The sequence below is a fragment of the Fulmarus glacialis genome, unplaced genomic scaffold (genome assembly GCF_000690835.1).
Source record: "Fulmarus glacialis isolate BGI_N327 unplaced genomic scaffold, ASM69083v1 scaffold32530, whole genome shotgun sequence".
In the NCBI taxonomy this organism is placed as follows: domain Eukaryota; kingdom Metazoa; phylum Chordata; class Aves; order Procellariiformes; family Procellariidae; genus Fulmarus; species Fulmarus glacialis.
Window position 1 is genome coordinate 27,245 of NW_009187695.1, and position 18,092 is coordinate 45,336.

The 18,092-nt window shown below is 42.9% G+C and overlaps 1 protein-coding gene across 1 annotated transcript in view; it reads left to right on the forward strand.

Annotated features, from left to right (window-relative positions):
- LOC104075514 (mitogen-activated protein kinase-binding protein 1-like) overlaps window positions 1-16,168 on the forward strand; it is a gene marked incomplete at its 5' end in the record, with an annotated part of 41,455 nt that extends 25,287 nt beyond the window's left edge. Inside the window, 11 exon segments of the mRNA XM_009576049.1 lie at window positions 1,577-1,725; window positions 2,427-2,476; window positions 2,994-3,230; window positions 4,255-4,424; window positions 6,053-6,198; window positions 6,686-6,856; window positions 7,746-7,824; window positions 9,386-9,696; window positions 10,461-11,372; window positions 14,547-14,632; window positions 15,653-16,168. Of these exon segments, the coding sequence (XP_009574344.1) occupies window positions 1,577-1,725; window positions 2,427-2,476; window positions 2,994-3,230; window positions 4,255-4,424; window positions 6,053-6,198; window positions 6,686-6,856; window positions 7,746-7,824; window positions 9,386-9,696; window positions 10,461-11,372; window positions 14,547-14,632; window positions 15,653-15,946 (2,605 nt within the window).
- Between the last annotated feature and the right edge of the window lie 1,924 nt (window positions 16,169-18,092).

Genomic DNA, 18,092 nt, shown 5'->3' on the forward strand with positions numbered 1-18,092 from the left:
CACACCAATGACAGTACGTGCAGGAGTTTAGCAAACACATAACCTTGCCTTGCCATCTCACCTTATCATAGTGAGGTATTCAACCAGTTAGATGTTAAAATGTCTAATAATCCAACCCTTCTTCCTCAATAAACTCCTCAACCATCATGAATACAAGCAGAAGGATGCTATCAAAGTTACTGATACAAAGTTAATATTGTCTACCATATGTAAATGTAATATACCGTATAGGATGAAACATGGCATAACCTCAAACGTACTGTGGTGCTTGAACTTTGTTGGGATTCCCCTGCTTAGGCACAAGAACCTGAGAGTGACAAGATGAACAGTAGAAAAGAGGAAGAGACTGACAAACTCAAGTGTCAAAAGTAGATGAGGGCAGCCAACATGAAACTGTTTCAGTGGAGGACTCTGCAGACTACAGTCAGTTTCTCTCTTCTTTTTGCCAGAATACCTCAAAGCTCATCTGAAAGGGTTGGGTACTTATTGCTCAGCCACTCCTAATAAAATGGAAATTAACTATATGGGAAGAAAAAAGATTAAAATACCCTAACTTCTTCTTACCATGTTTCAATACTGCCTGCTGTCTGTCAGCTGCAGGAGAAGTTGGTCCCTGGCCAGGCTGGATTGGTGGATGAGCTATTTTTATTTCATGAATAATGCTTGGCACTCAAGACCCACCAGTGATATCCTATAAATGTCACTCATGATGAGTTTGGCACTCTAGCTCAAGGCCATGGAGTGGGTGCTACTCAAATTTATTTGTTAGGGATTCTTCATTTGTTCAATTATTGTCCAAAGTGGGTTAGTTCATTTGGTTCTGTTGACTGAAGGGGTGAGGGGAGGAAGGGGAAGAGGAGAAGAAAGAGGGAAGATAATTTGGTGTTGGTAAGTGTCCTTGATGGGTATTGGGGAATTCTGTGCTGGGAGTGCCTCTGAGGTCTGTGTGGGAACACTTGTCTGATCTATTTTGATTAAAGATCTGCCCAAAATACGTTTTACATTATTCCTTGTGCCTGAAGGCTAAAAAAGGCACCACAGCGCTCTTACGGTGAGCGGGCTGTGCCTGCAGGTTCTGCATGGTGCAATCCTTGATGTGAACCTGTCTCTTATGTGATGATTTGCCATATACCCAATTGCTGTCAAACAGGGAGTATCTCTATGAAATTTTTGATGTGTAAAACAGTTCCAGAGAGGAAATGCTTAAGGGTGGGAAAAATATTTGCCTTTCAAATATGCTCTACCATCTTGACCTTGTGAATTGGCAGGGTCTGAAATGGAAGGCCAAGCTTCATTCCACTTGACTTTCTCAGACTCGTTTACTTCTGTTCTGATTTCTGTCATCCTTCCACACATGTAAGACAGTTGCTGTGGAGGCTCTACACACCTTTGTGCAGGGTTTATCTTGCCCTGTTTCTCAGAGATGCGTTTGCTAGAGCGAGGGCTGTTTGGGAGAGTTGAGGCAGCCTGCTGAGTGTGGATAGAGATAAGGTGGAAAACTGCCTGGTGCAGGGATTGAAATGGTGGGCAATTCTTGAGATAGACCATAATACTCCCTCCAATTTCTGCCTCCCAGGCACGAGTCCATCTCTGCCCTGTCCTCTGTGCCTGCACTCTCATCAGACAGCGACAAGGATGGCGAAGACGAAGGGAATGATGAAGATGAGTTACGTGGGCTGCAGTCTTTCCATATTCAGTCCAACTGCAACACTGAGAGAGACTCAGGTATAAACGGGAGAGGGGCATGGGCAGAGATGGAGAAAAATGGCATGAATGTGAAGGGGGGGAGAAGGTGAGAGACACTGGCTTAGGGTGTAAGATATTGGCAGAAAGACCAAGACAGAAACAGATGGTAGACACCAATGGATAATGTGGAGTTGCCCATTCCTGCATTTGAAGAGGGATACATTTTGGAGTTCTCCGATTAGGAATTCAGTTGTTAAATTGCCAAGTTTCTTGCTAGTTCCAACTGGCCAAACAAATTTTGAATTAGTGTCCTAGGCTTGGGTCTACAAGCTATTAGAAGTCCACAGAAGCCAAAAGAGATCTCACAGAAGGTTCTAGAGATGTCCGATAAAACTTAAAGTAGAGATTACCATTAGTAATTTCAGGTATTTTTACCACAGATGCTACAGTGTTTTGAGGCAGGGTTTTTTCCCAAGCCTTTGGTGGGCCACTGCACTGTGGCAAGTCTTCTGCAATGGATCTGCTGAGTCAGTGATAATCTTATACAAAACAGTATGTCTCCATTAAAATTTTGATACAACGATTTGGTAGTCCATGGGAAAGCATGTGCTGGCAGTGGTCTGCTAGTTTAAAAGGTGTAGAAATGCTGCCTTTGAGGAAAGATGAGGTAAGAGGTCTTTAAAAAGCTGGACTGCTGGCCAAGGATATATATATAGATACATATCTTTTTCCCTTTCCAGATCCAGACCTTATGCTCTCAAGAAGCCTTTCCTATTGGGAAATGAGGAGGGTGAGTTGCTAAACCTTCAAATTGTGTTTCTTGTCATAGGGAAACTGGAAAAGAAATTCCCATGGAGATTAAAAACTTCATTTTCACTGGTGGGAAAGGTGCAGCTGCTGTGGGAAACCATTTAGAAGCCTCTCTGAAGAATGACTTGGGGATGGCAAAATGTAGCCTAGTTAAGAGACAGTTTCACTTGGGATTTTTACATCAGTATCTTTCCATCAGATATTATGCTTTTGTCCCCTTCATTTCTGGCCTGAATGTCACATAGTGCTGAAGCTGATCGTATACTTGGATCCGAGTGAGGCCTTTAATTGTTCAGTTATGCAAGAAGCAGCAACAAAAGTATCATATTTACTTGATGTCTTTATGATTAAGGGAGGAATTTTAACCTGTCTCACCGACAGCTTTGGGGCTTTTATGGAGACGGATTGTGTTTTTCTGTGGGTCTTTTGTTTTCGTTCCTGTTTTTCTATCAGCAGGACTCAGTCCCTAAGACTGTCTTTTTTTCAATTTCCTTCAGGCCAAAGAGATAGCGGCAATCCAGCACTCAGAGGCACCGATGAGCAAGATGCCCCGGCAACGTGGACGCTGGTCCCAGCCAACCAGCAACATAGAGATGACTGTGAAATCGATGCTTGACTTGCGTCAGTTGGAGTCTTTCTCTGTTTCCCGTTCTCCGAGTCGAGACTCGTTGTCTCAGAACAGCAATGGGGACGACAGAGAAGAACAGGCAGATCTTCCTGTGCACATCAACAAAGTAAGGGCAGTACTGCTCTAAGGAGGTGAATTACTCTGAGTGCATCTGTCCTGCCTCTGTTTATTACTACCTATATTTATTACTACCTGATGCCATTCTTTTTATCTTTAGAGGTGGCTCCAAATGCCTTCTGAGAAACCTGTTCGGATAACTCTTTTGTAGTTAGTACTCCCGTAATGTGTGACTGGCTTTTCTGCCATCTTGTAGCAGAGCCCATATGGGATCAAGGTTTCTTTCCAATGACAGAGGAAGGCCTCATTTTTTCTTTTAGCTCTTTGATTATTTATGGCAAAAACAAGCTGAGAAGCTGAGCTTGGAATTACAGATGGGTACTTGATTACCTTTTAGCTCACTCTGCTGGGGTGCTGTTTCTTGACTCCAGTAGCCACTGAAATGTGGCTCATATGATGCCCTTAGTTGTGGGCTGTGCTAGATTATTAAGTTCTCTTTAAAATATATTCAAGATCTCAGTATCAATGCAAGTAATGCATGCTCATACCTCAGAAGGCTAATGACTGTTTTCCAGTAGCAATCTGTCCTGCTGTCTAACTTTATTAGAGTTTTTACTGCCTTTATAACTGCATGACTGAGGATAGGATTGGGCTCACTGTGTGCAGTAAATCAGTGTTTTTCAGGTGTGGCCCACAGACTTGTCTGAACGATGTCTGATCAGTCTATAAAAGGTTGTGGAAGAACCTGCTGCCACGTGGCTTACACTCCTGATGTGTGGCCAAAGGGGGGATGGGGAGTCCAGTACTTTACCAGAGAATTTTAAGGGATTGCAAACAGGAAACAAAATAGGAAACTACAGTCGTCTGTCAAGTTTAGTAGATAAGGAACAGGAAAGACATACGAGTGCTGTGTTTTCTGATCTCAGACTTCTGATCATATACCATGCTGTAATGCATACTTTCCAGCTCTGCACAGCACTTGCTGACTTAAGGAAAAACACTGGTAAATCTAGTTTTCTTTCTCTCTTTTTTTAACTTTTATTTTTATTTTTTATTTATTTTTTAAAAACCAGGTCAGCAGCTCAATACCTCCCCAAGATAACCGGTCTTGTGTGCGACCCCAAGTGATTCGGCTTGTGTCTTGTGAAGAGGGGATTTTCTCTCAAGAATTGGAACCTTCTGAGAGTGAGGAGTGTGTCATCTACCCTGAGCAAGATGAAATCCATCCTACAGACCCTAGCAGGTTAAAAATAAGCTCTCTGCTGTGCATGGCTTAGACGTTTCTGTTTTAGTTTGCTTGCAGCTTGTGTGGCAACTTGGATGAGTTGATTTACTGCCTGATTGATGCCAGGCATGTTTAGTTGAGAGTTTTATGCCAGCCTGATGCTAAAGGAATCTGAAACTAAGAAGGCACCATTAAAATAATCTTTCCTTGGAGGAAACTGCACATTAGCAGCCCGCTCCAGGTTTTTTTGGTTGAATAAATAACTTGGGAGCAGCCTTTTTGCTTTCTCCCTTATCTGGATTGAAATAAGCAAGGGAAAACTTGGAAGCTGGAAAACCACCCAACAGTGACATATTCGTGACAGTGAAATGTCTGCCCAGGAGAAATGACAGGACACTATTATTTATGACAATTTCAAACCTAATTGGGCAAGAATTTAACAAATGCAATATGTGATGACCCTGTTGTGGGAAATAGAACGGCTTGCATGAGATAGATGGAATTGAAAAGGACATTGGAGACAGTGGAGACCTTCTTTCTTCCTCTGCTGTTTCTTCTGGTTTAGTTTTACCTCACTTAATTTTCTGTTTCATTCTGTGCTCCATTTTTTCTCCTTCCCTGAATTTTATTCTTCCCTTCCCCTCTTAACTTGATGCTAATAGCTGTTTAATTTCCTCTGTCTCCTCCTGATCTGTTACAAAGAGTGGGCTGATAGCTTTAGACGGGCTTTTATGCAAGAGAGCGTGCCAAGATTTTGCAGTTGAAGCTGCTAGGTTTCTCCCAGTTTCTCTTTATTTACATTTTTAATTTTATTATGATAACATTTGGACAGAGCAGACTCATGTGCTGCTCCATCATGTAAGATAGGGTGGCCCTCTGGTGATGTTGGATACAGACTGGACACGTCTCAAAGTATTCAGAGTTTGCAGGCTGCCGGGGGTAATTGCCGTTCAGCTCCATTGAGTGACTTCTGCATCCTACCTTGCATTGGACTACATCTGAAACCAAAGTATCTCATAAAGTAGAGAACTGAAGTGCTCAGGCATCAGCCAAAAGAACAGTGCTGCTGTCATTTGGCAAAATAAGACTCATGAAATCACAACAGAAATCAGGAACCCTGTCCTACAATATTGTATTTTTGTACAACTTCTTCAGTAAATTAGTCTTGCTCAAACCCAGAATCTTCTCTATCTTGCAACACAGAAGTTGCCCAAAGAAGCAGGTCATAAACATGGGAAAAAAACTGTATTAGGGCTCAAATCTATGGCAAACTGGAGTTTCTATCATGCAGGTATAGGCCTGGTTTTAGTCCCTTTTTCATTACATAGACCTCTACATTTGTTCCTCACCTGTGCTGGAAATCAAGCCAGAGCAGTGCTGTGCTGGTGCCTGGTAATCATGGGAAACTGACAACGCCCAGAAAGTCAGACAGTCCCCTTGAGACTTCACTGTCCAAGCTTAATGAAATGCAAAAAATATACTGTATAATGATGAGAGAAATCAACTTCTTTTTCTCTTTAAAGCCTTACTTTTGTAATCAAAGGTGTTACTAACACAGGTAAGGCCTTATTAAAGTTAGAATGTGCTTCTTTACATGTAAACCAAGTATCTCTTCTAGCGCTGCATCTTTCCTGTCTCTCTTGTAGTGAGTTCCAGGTAAAAGCGTTGCCCCACGGGAAGCTAAGTAGAGGTTATCACAGTAATGGATGCCCAGAAAAACACAGTCCTGACAGTGCCTGCTCTGTAGATTACAGCAGCAGTCGTCTGTCCAGCCCAGACCATCCAAATGAAGGTAAGACAAAAAGACCTTATAAATGTATTTATATGTGATGTGGAACACTGCAGAAAGTTGCTGGGGTTGTTCTGTGCCGCGTTTATCAGTTGCTATCCTGATCTCTAATACTTGATCCTTTTCGTGAGCTGAACTGAGGTCACACTCCTATTAGTCTTGCTAGTATTGCTGTGAAGATTCAGGCACATTTGAACAGGCACTTCAGTGAAGCCACTGTAGAAGCAGGAGTTGGTTAAAATGCACTTTCCTTGTGCATCTTTGGCTTTCTTTTACCTTGCTAGGTAGGGAGGCATGTTTAGTATTGATTATCCCATAGGCTATGCTGTTTGTGGGATATGGTAGATTAGAGAATTACACTTAATGCTAACCGACTTCTGCTTTAACATTCTAGGTTCAATTTAGCATCTTTGCTGAATATCTTTTTTTAACCTGACTAATGTTACTGTGATTATGCTATTACAGCATTGGTTTTTTTGCCTTTTCCCAGATTCTGAAAGCACTGAGCCCCTAAGTGTGGATGGCATCTCAGACCTGGAGGGAGAGGAAGGAGAGGAGGATGTGGGTAATAGCATGCCGGAGGGAGAAATCCTCCAGACACCCGATCAGGAAAAGTTCCTCAGGCAGCATTTTGGGACCCTGGGCAGCTCTGATGGAAAAGGTACAGCTCTCTGCTCGGTGGTGGGACTTTGTGAGGTCACTCCAGATTTGTCTCCTGTATAAATCAAACCAGGCTACAAGTTCTGCTAGGCTTTCGTGGGTGTCTGTGTACGAGGGGGCAAAAATGGGGAACCAATGTAGAGAGGCCTAAAGAAGAGCAACATCTGTTAACTCCATCAGTCTGTGTGTAAGTTTGTGTGGATGAGATTGGCGTCTGTGTCAGTTTGGATTAAGTATTGTCCCTGGAATCCTGAAAAGCCGTTCTCTTGTTCCCAGACTAGTTTTTCCTGTTGTGTATGAAGGTATTAACTGTGTGTTCACCGCCCCCCCCCATAGGTGACATGCAGTGGCCTCTAGTGGTACATTAAGGCACAACAAATGTCACAAAAGAAAAGGCTGAAATGCTGGGTGGAGGGAGAGAATAAGAGGAGAGACATCAGAGTGGCAAAGGAGCTGGTTAGTCTTTATCGACCAACTCCAGAACAAAGCGTATCTTTCTAGAATTGGTAATGATTGCAGGCAGCAATATCTATGTGAGTTGTCTGTTTTCTTTTTTTTTTTTTTTTTTCTTCTTCTTTCCTTTGATTGGTTTGTTTTCTGCTTGATGCCAGTGCCTCACAGTCCTAGATGCAGGATAGGACACAAAGGGAAGAGAAAAAGGAGGAGGCGTACTCTTAGGGAGAGTAGCAGTTTAAGGCAGAGTAATCCAAGTAGAACAGAAAAGGCAAAGGCAATGAAATGATTTCATTCTCTGTGGTTTTAGTCAAAAAATCCCCTTGGATATGGGGGAACATTTGATGGTCTCTGTGATAAGAAAATGCGTGTGTCAGAATGTTTGTTCTGTAACTAAACTGCTCCCTTTTTCTCTCCCCTTTAACCAAAATTTTTAGGTGGCTCATGTAGGAATCTGGAAAGAACTGAAAACCTCAGCATTTCTTCTCGCTTTCTTTCCCAGTCCCCGGCTCTCAGGTATGGCTCTGCTTGTTTTGAGTGTTTCTGTCTGTCTATTTTTACTAGTGTGAGTGGGTCTCATGCTAGGCCTTGGGTCAAAATAGTTGAGCAAACTTCTGGCCTTAGCATGCCTAGGCACAGCAAAGTGTTAGCATAGCTCCTGGCAGGCTGGTTGCAGACCCTTGTGATTTGGACAGGCCGTCCTGTGTCACTTCAGCTGTTCTATTTCTTCCTAAAGCAACACTGTTGTTTTGTTCTTTTTCCTCTTTCAACAATGTGCTTAATTGTTTCATGATTAATGCCTTGATTGATTAAGCTGGAGGAATCACTAATCATCTAATTTACTCTTCACTGTTTATGCTCTGTTTATTCTTTTGCATTTCATTCAGCTTGGACAATGAAAGTAGGCTTGTCAACTTTTCCTTTGTTTTACAGTCTTTTCTTACTCAGCTTCGTTTCTCAGTCCTGTGCCTTCACAGGGTGCTCTGGTGTCTCATACAAAGTGCCATGGGGATATTATTCTTCCAAAAATACCTCAACCCTAAGGCACCCCAAAAGGCCTCTCCAAGCTGTTTCCCTTGTTGTTTAAAAAAAAAATCCCCACGAAACAAACAAAGAAACAAAAAACAAACAAAAAATGGGGTAAATACTTTTGTTGATTTGGGTTCATAAATGATTAAAACAAACAAATACTCCTGTATTCCTCTAAAATGACAACCTGAAATCTCAGCTTATACAATGAAATTAATTTAGGACTGAGCAGATTTCGGTATATCTTCTATGGTTCATCAGTTGTGTCTAGATTCACCATGTTAGGGAAATTTTTTTTGTCATTTCTGTATTCAGCTGCTGTTGCTGCTGTCAGGAGTGCCTCTTAGTCTGACTCGCATTGGGATCTTATGTTTGGGAAGAAAGCCAGTGGTTAGCTATTGTGTAAGCTTCTGGAGAGTTGCAATAGTGAGTGAAGGAACTCACTGGCGCTCTAGAGATGTAACAAGAGAGGTAGTTTTAGATTATGAAAACATCTGGGCTTTTAATCTGTTAGACTGTTCAAACATGCCAGATTGAAAGTTGCCTTCTTTCAGAGGTAAGCCCACCGTGCTTGTCTGAAGTGGAGAGGAAGAGGAAATTAGGCTTTCTTCCTGAAGATACTGACCAGCTTTCCTAGTAATTATGCTTTCATAATGCTAGGAAAGTGTAATTACTTTCTCTTAGGTATGTTAGAATGGAAAAGATTTCATTGTTAGTAAGGTGACCTGAGAGAAAAGACCTGACCTGACTTTGCCCAGTCTTCCCTCTGCCTGGAATTTTTCCTTCTCTTTTGCCTTCACCTTTTACAGTGTCCCCCCTGGAAACAGTGACCCAATGCTATTTGTGATCGTGCAGCCTAAGGTCAAATGCCTGAAAGACCAGTGATGAGTAGAATGAAGTGGTAACAGCCTAGGGCATTTTTGACTTTAAAAAATCCAGATAGGGAGGGGCTTTTTATCCCAGAGAAACTGGCTTAATGCGTGTGTCTGTTTGTCCAGGGCAACATACTTACTTGTTTTAACTGGGATTTCTTTGTCGTGTTCTCTAGACGATTGTCACTCTCTTCGTCAAATCTGATACTGAATTCAAAGCCAATCGAGCCGCCAACCCAGACCAATCGGTTTACAGCAGACCTGTTGAAAAATGGCAGCGGCCATCCTGGTGATGTATTGGAGAACAACCAGCTCCTGGAGAGTGTAAATTCAAATCGGGCTGTTTATGTCCAGAAAAAACGCAGATCAGCTTTGGAGGCCAGCAGAGTCGGTATGGCTCCTGGACGGGTTATAGCATCCTTTCCAGAAGGTCCTGTGAATGCAGTGATGAGAAAGGCACAGTCAGTTCACGACCTCGTTCATGAGGGTAAGGACACAGGTTGGAATGATGGTATAAACCCGAGAATGAAATGAGAAGATTTGAGCTTGAGTAGAGATTTAAATGAAGCTTATGTCTTTCTGCGTTCTGAGCTACAGGCTTTGCATGTCTTCTAACTCTTAGCCTGTCAAGGGAAGATATTTTTAATTCTAATGCAGATGCTGGTCTCCTAATTATCAGTCTCTGATATTTGTCTGGCAGCAGGTGGGAGGAGCAGTGCCAAGGTTGAAATGAACTATTTGCAAAGAAATTCTCTCTTGCTGTGGGTGGTTGCTCCAGGCCAGGACTGAAGCTCCCCAGGGTGGGAAGGAGAGAAAGAGGACAGGAGTCGGGGCAGTAAGAGGGAGCTTACCGTATCCATGCACTCTGTGTGAAAGAACTTCATTTTTGAAACAATCATCTCATGAACCATCAATAAGCACTCCGTTTGTTTTAAAAAAAAATAAACCTCATCACTGCAACACCATATATAAGCTTTTGCCTGCTTCCTCTGGCCTCTCAGTTAATGGTCATGGTGGTCTGAGGTCTTCTGGCCATACACTTTAAGAACAAGTCTGTCTCATCAGGTAAGCAGGATGAGGGATGGGCAAAAAAGAAAGCTGTTGAGGCTTGGTGATATTAACGTGAAGCAGTGGTTTTGTACACCTCTCCCAGGGGCATATAGCCTGGAGCAGCTCTGTTACTTTCCGGTTTTGGAATTCACTGCAGGCTCTTGTCTATTTTTGGTATGTTTGTCTGTTTAATTTTCACAGATAAGGGTCCTGGAGTGATATCCTCTGCCAAGCAGCGTCCTCAGACTCTTATGGTGGTTGAGAAGGATCCCAGACCTAACAATTGCAGGGTGTTATCAGCCAGTATGTTGAAGATGGATGGATCTGGTGCTCTGCTGGCCAAAGATGTCAGGTCTGCAAAACCAAAGTCCTACATGAACCCCACAACAAGCTTCCGGGCTAAGATGTCAAGGAGCGTATCTGTAGGGGAAAATCTGTACCTTGGTTACTCCACTGAAATGTTGACTGATGGGAGGACTAGCCCTCCAGTGGCAGAGAAGACACAGTTTAGTTCCACAGCAGATGCTGAGAAGACTAAGCTACCAGTGAAAGAAAATGTTCCAGTGAAGCCAGCACTTCAGCCAGTTGTAAACTGCTCATCTCCCAAGTCCTTCCACAGCAAGTTGGCATCATCAAACCGAGCACATCTGATTCTTGATATTCCCAAGCCATTGCCTGATAGACCCACACTGGCCTCCTTCTCACCCACTACCAAAACAAAGACCCTGCTTGAGCCACAGTCTCCTCAGTCACCTGCTGGGGCCTGTAAAAAGAAACCCTCTTTTCCTGAGGTCCGAACCTCCAAGAGGGAGAATCAAACTGCTGGGTCTCTCGTTCCTGCCAGGGAGATCCCAACAGGACTTGCTAAGGAGAGCCCAGTGGAGAATCCACTCTCGAGGACAAGTTGCCAGGATGAGCCAGGGGTCACTAATCCAAAACTGAGGGAGTTGACAGAGGGCCGGCACCTAAGGTCTCCTGAGGGCACACTGACCAGGTGCAGGGAGAGGATCACCGGCATCGCCTGTGTACTAGACAACCAACCTGGACTTTGCCCACTAGACCCCATTAGGCCGAGGTCTCCTACATCTATAACTGCCTCGGCACAGGTCTCAGGTGTGCATGGATACCCATCTCTTATCTTCCCCCTTCTGTCTCCTGTCTTTGTGAACCGCCTCACGATCCCATCACATTTCTTTACGTCCAGCTTCTGGCCTGTCTCGTCCTGTCTGCACCTGTCTCATTCCATAAGCCATCCCCTTAATGGTGAGACACTTCTTCAACCTGACATCTTTTTCTCAGTCTTTAATTTCCATTTCCTCTAGGTCTTATGTCTGAAGGTCCTTTTTAGCTGAGTGTTTTGTAGACCTCAGCACTCTCATGTTTTTAGTCATACAATTACATGTAGGGGCTAAAACCTTTTTCTGGTCAATACTAAAAGCTGACATGCTGGGGATCCCCATGAGTGTGTGTAGGTTACATCCCCCGTGTCCCCTGCAGAGCATGCCTGACCAGCAGATGAAGGTGCGAGCCAACATGCGCTAGCAGAACCTAGCAAGCACAGATAATAGTGACAGTGAAGTTATGCCAGGCAGCTCAGGCTTTACTTTGTTAATGTGCAAGTGTGCAGGGTCCAGAAGGATTTGCATACAGTTTCTTGCTTGAGATGAGGCTTGATTAAGGCGAGTTCCTTGCTGTAGCCACCTGTGAGAGCGAGAAAGTCTCTGTGGTGCTATCACTCTGCTTTGAGGACATGTCTGCAAACTGGGTATGCAATGCACGTGCAGGTCCAGCCTTTGGGTTTGAGCATAAAGAACTTGGATTAATTTTTGAATGATCTCTAGTTTGGAGAAAAAGGTACGAGGTGGGAAACTGTTTTACCTGCTGAAAACAGCTCTTGGATCTGTTACAGGCCCTGGTTGAAGGTACTTCAATCAAATGAAAACTAGCAGGTAACTTCAAACTGAAGCAAAAATCCTGCCCTCCAAGGCAGGAAAATCTCCAGTGGCAGAGAAGACACAGCTTAGTCCCACAGCATCTGCGGTGCACTGTTATTTTTCTTTTTGCATTTCTAGAGGGATCAAACACCCTAAGATTGAAGCACGCTTATGTAAAACAGGAAATGTGGAGTTTTGTCTGAGGGACCTGCTGTTCTTATACCATAGGCTAGCTCCTCTGTAGAACAGCGAGTGCATCTGAAACTTTCAGACCCTACCCCCACAGGGGTAAGGTTTCCTCCAACAGCAGATGCAGCCCGGAGCTGTGGAATCACATTCTACAGCAGAGAAGTAACAGTCCAGTTGTCTGTACTCTTTAGGCTGAGTTTTCTCTTTTAGACTTGGGAATCAAGCTACATATCACATGGTTTTTGGTCAGTTGCTATGAATCTTTGTTTGCAGAATTAGCACAGATAATGCAGAGAAAGAGCAATTTTTTTGCAGCAGTGATTATTATTTTTTTCTTAAAGCAGTTCCCAATACATAGCACACCCTGACAGAATATTTAGCAGCATCCTTTAGTGAGTTAGGATGATTTAGCACAGCGGATCCCCAGTTTTTTTTTTTCTCAACAGAGCTGTCAGACTTCAGCTTCTTGCAGACCACGTTTCCCAAATTTTTAATGGTAGATGCTGGAAAAGCTGTTTAGATCCAAGTTGGCTATTGTTGTGAACAATTTACTGTGGCTCCTGTGGATCATAGTGTGGCAGTTTAGATTTAGAACTGTGGGATTGACAGAGACCTCTTCTGCTTCTGACTTGCTCTGTGACTTCGGGTTTCCACTTAATTTTTCTGTCCTTCCATTTTCCTGCCTGTGTAACAGCTGCAGATAAAGAGACTTAACTGTTTTTTGTTAAAGCATTTTGACATCTACAGTTAAAATGCTGTAGGTGTGCTTAATACTGTTACTGTGTTTAATATTCTCTGCTGGTTTCTGAAGAGCTCTGCTCTGCACACCTGAGAGGCAGAAAATGCCTGTTACTCAAGCGTTTATGTTATGTTTGTGACCTTTCTCCAGACTGGCAGCTCACAAAGCTGGAGACCAGCATAAAAAGCATGATCAGAGGAGAAATCCAGAAATGATCATTAGAAGAAACAGCTGGGTTTAAAACAAAAAGAGGGGAGAAGGGGAGCAGCAAAAAAAAAAAAAAAAAAAAGTGGGGAAAAAAAAAAGGCAAGAATCTTGGACTGCACTGAAGCCCACTGTGCTCAAACTCTACAAGGTTGGGTGATTTGGGAACTAAAAATGCAGATGGAAGGATTTGTTCATGCCCCTTTGTTCTTCTAGATGTGTTTGTTTATGTATAAATAGATGTTTTTCTAGCTGTATTTGTTTATACATCGTCTAGATGTATTCATAAAATTATCTAAGGTCCCCTCCAGCCTCTTCAAAGATGATGTTCTCAGAAGCACAGAAATAATAGTGCTAATGTTACCAAGTTTTGGTTTTAGGTAACTGAAGGAAGTCGAGTGGCCTTTGTCCAGGCCTTTGCAAATTGAAGATACCTGCAGATTGTGCGTGTGTCTATGTCTTTGTTCATGGTTTACGTCTAACTCATGCAAGTGTTTAGTTTATTAAAACATTGCAGGCCTTCAACTCTGATGCTTTGGAGATCTTCTGGTGGGAGCAGGCAGAAGATGGCGTTCTTCAGTTGCTTGCTTTTATTTTTCATTTTCGAATTACGGTGTGTCAGCAGTGCATATCCTGGGTTGCTCAGAAATGTGATTCTGTTGTGATTGAGTTTGTTTGTCAACACTCCTCTGGACCTCAGTCCTCACTAGAGAACACTGTAATAATTCAGTATAATCCTTATCCTCAGCGCTTAGTTGTACACTGCAGAAGGATACATGAGGGGGAGCGTGTAGCTTTCTGACTAGGTGGAGGCTAAATTAGAAGCTTCTCAGATTGGTCCCTTTTGCCCCTGGAAGCCTTCATTCAAACTTAACTTTAATTATAATTGAGAATGGCATGGGTAATCTGTGACTATCCTTGACTGTAACAAAAATGGGTGATCAGAGAAAAACCATTGTTGACTCTGGAGACGCTAAAGACTGGAAAAATAGGAATGTTTGAAACAAGCAGCATCTCTAACTAGTATGAAGGAAAACTCATGTAGAACTTGCCTGTTTAATGATTGACTCAAACCAGCCTTAAAAATGGAATGAGAAGTGTGTGCGCACGGTCTTTCAAATATATATTGAAAAAAATGTTTTCTTACCCAACTGTGAGATCGTGGATATTGGAGCACGTCTGTGCCTTAGTTTGTTTTTTTTATTTTTTCCTCTCCTTCAGAATCGTGTATCAGCGTAGAGCAGTGTGAGCACGTGGTATCTGAGCTCCAGGACAGCATGCGCAAAGCTATTCATCTTTACCGCATGGTGAGTGACCTCAGACACACGCTCTGTTACAGTAGGTTGGCTTTACAGCCCATGAGCATTGAATGTATGGGCTCGCTGGCTCAAGATGTTCTCTTGACTGGCTGTTCAGGGACACAAGCTGCTTGGTTGTCCACTTGACTGCACCTTAAGCTCAAACTGTGGAGGTAGGAACTCCTGATTTCCAACTTTTGGATTTTCTAATGGCTTGCTATGGTACTCTGAGCAAATCAATTAACTTTTCACTCTGTTTAGCGTATCTGTAAACTGAAGATAACAGTATGCTCTTTTTCAAAGGGGTATTAGGGAATTAGTTAATATTTATACAGTGCTTCAGAGATACGAAATATTATAGGAGCTTTAAGTTTTATTATCCCCATCTGTTCTCTGTCTTTGATGCCTGGGAAAAGGATTAGCAAATGTGAGATACCATGGGAATCCAGCTGTGAGAGGGAACATGCAACCACTCGCCTGTCCCTCTCACTGCCAGACTGGAGTTACATGCAGAGCAATATAACAGCTCTTCGTTTCTTTGCTTAGCACTGATCTGTCAAGTCTCCTGTAATGAGCGTGAAACTTCCACAGTGAGCTTCTGCCATGTTGTCCTCTGCAGCTCTGGCCTTAGCGCCTGCATTAGCTCTCTGACCTTGCCCTGTTCCTGTGACCAGCTGCATCTGGCAGACAGGAAAAAAAGGAGACTGTGGCCCTGTGCTGCAGCTGGGAAATGTAGCATCGCCTTAGGCCCCGTATAAGGGGGACGCTACCCAAAAATGCGCTTTCCATCTCTATCCTATTGGAGTAATGCCTCTGGGTTTTGTGTAGTAACTAGCAGTATTGGATGCATGCCCTAATATATGACTAAATTGGCAGTCTCAAATGTACTGCCAGTACTCGAAGAAAAGGACACTTGAGTGGTCTGCAAATCTTCGTGGCTTCACTTCCCTAAAGGGCTGAAACTGCTTGCTTGGTGCTCTACCTAAACCCCAATGCATTCTTTTTTTTCTTTTCCCTCTCTATTTTCAGGTGTTAAATGATACGGAGTCTTCTACTGACAAAGATAAAATAGCAGGCCTCCTGACAGAAACATTCTCCTCAATGAAGAAAGAATTGGACTCTCTGAAGGATGAGGAAGAGCTTCCAAAGGTTAAGGAGGTACTGGTGAAGCCACAAGATACCACTAGCCCACTGAATGAGGGATGTGGTGCCAATCTACCGAGTCCCAAGAGTTTGGGAGATGAGCAGACGCTAGCTTTGCTGGAACAGTACTCAGAGCTATTGCTACAAGCTGTGGAACGGCGCATGGACAAAAAACTCTAAGAGGGGTGGCTTTCAGGTGTTTGTGAATACACAGAAATAATCCCAAGATGAGGACCACAGAGAGAGCTTCAGACCAATGCTATCATTGCACTGGTCTAGGGCTGGTGGGGAGACCTTTATAAATTGATTTCCTCAGGCCCCTACATCTGACTTGCTCTAATTCTTAGCAATGTGCTGGCCACAGTTTTAATATTTTTTTCCCCAATGGTCTTCAACTTCCTGTCTCTAGACAAAGTCTTGAAAGAGGAGTTTGGAGAAATTGCCTTGAAATTTCTTCATAGCCAGGAGGTCAGGATGTTTGGCACCTAAAGAAACAAAGAAAATCCAGTTTATCCAAGAAATTCTGAACTGCTGACTAAAAACAAAGGAGTCCGAGTGAAGCCAATACCTTCCTCTCCAAGGCTTCATGAGAATCAAGAAGCAGACTTTTTATGGGTTTATTTATTAATTTATTTTTCTGACTGTTGCTCTATGTCATGTTTGCGGCTATTATCTTTGTCCTTTAACAAAAACTGTCAATCCCTTTGCCATATCCCAGCGAGAAACAATCTCTGTATTATAAATCCCCAACAGGGAGACAGGCTGGAGTGTCTGTGCAATTAATGAACTGTTTTCTGCTTAAATCTTGTCTTGCTGTTCTTTCTTTTCATGCCTTAGTTTTGTTACCTGGAGTAATCCTGCTGTTGTCATGACAACCTTGTCGCTTTTCTTTTGTTTCAAGACAGTCCCTACACTGTATTTTATCTGCATTCACCTCTGGGGGAAGGCTCTGCAACTCTTGGACCACGCTTTGGAGATTACTTAGTGAATTCAGTAGTGGTATTTTTAATCTGGAATTTGATGTTCTATTGATACTTCAGACTGGGTTTTCTGCAGACGTTTTAAAAATGGGATTTAAATAGAAATATGAAAGTTTATTTCTGCCACCTTGCATGATTAGGAATTGGATATTGACTTTGATGTTATCATGACTGGGAAATTTGGGGCGATGATTTATTTGTTGTGAAGTGACATGGAAAAGCTGGTTTCCATCTCTTATAGTGTAATTCCAGATTTGAGAGATCTTCAGTGCAACAGCTCATCTGTGTCATTTGTTCATTTCACTGTGATAGGAAAATGTTTTCTTCTTGCTTTTCCAGGAAAACAGAATATTTACATCCCAAGAAAGCTGGGGTTCTCTACCTTTTGTAAAACTGTTTCAGCTACCCAGAGAAAATGGTTTCCCAAGAACTTCAAACAAGATATTTTGGGACGTGATTACCACCATTTCCCCTGCCCCAGCATCTTTGCTTTCCATTAATTTCTTGTCTGAGAAACAGAAAATCTTTCCTTCTTGCATTTGTGTGTGCAATACTCTTCTCACCCTGTGGAGCTTCTCTAAGCCCATGCTAACTTGTGTTTGTTGTGGCTTAAGACTGTCCAGTGATGTTTTTTTGGTCAATGATAATCTAAGAAAAAAAAAATTTCAAACCAATGAAATTCTTCAGCACCTTCCCTCTTACTCCCACTCCTTTCCACAACAGGGACAGATACACAAAATGCTTTATTTCTTCCTCCATCTCCAGTCTGTCTTGTATTTATTTTAAGGTAGAGCAGTGTAATCCATAGAACTAATGCAAGCAACAAGCTTTCAGTGGGAGAAAGACTGCTAGCATCTGTGGAAGTCACTCAAAGGCAGCCAGACTGCACCACTTGGTTCCACAGGTTACAGGCTTGAAGCAGTTTTCTTTCATTTTACTGTCCTGGCTGTCATCTCTTTGAAACCCTGTGGCACTCGGAAATGTGGTCTGTTGACTTCTTGTCTTTCTGTGACTGGAGATCTGCAGTGCAGCCTTTTTTCTACTGGGCTGGCCAGACTGGTGTAGAATGACATATTTCTTCCAAATAACTCCAGGGCTGAATAATCTGCTGTTCTCGCTCTCCCCCTAACAGGTTTGCTGGCTGATCACCACTGCTGAGTGCTTCACGACTTGGCAGTATGGGGAGTGCTTTGAGAGCTTTCCAGCTACTTCTGTAATGTAAATCTGCCTAATCATGTTTCAGGTGTCCTTGCTAACCTTTCCTTCCATGGGCTTGTACCGAAACTTTAAAAGTGTTACTTTCTAGTCTTACCTCAGCACTGCATTGTGCTGAATCAGCTGGTGTG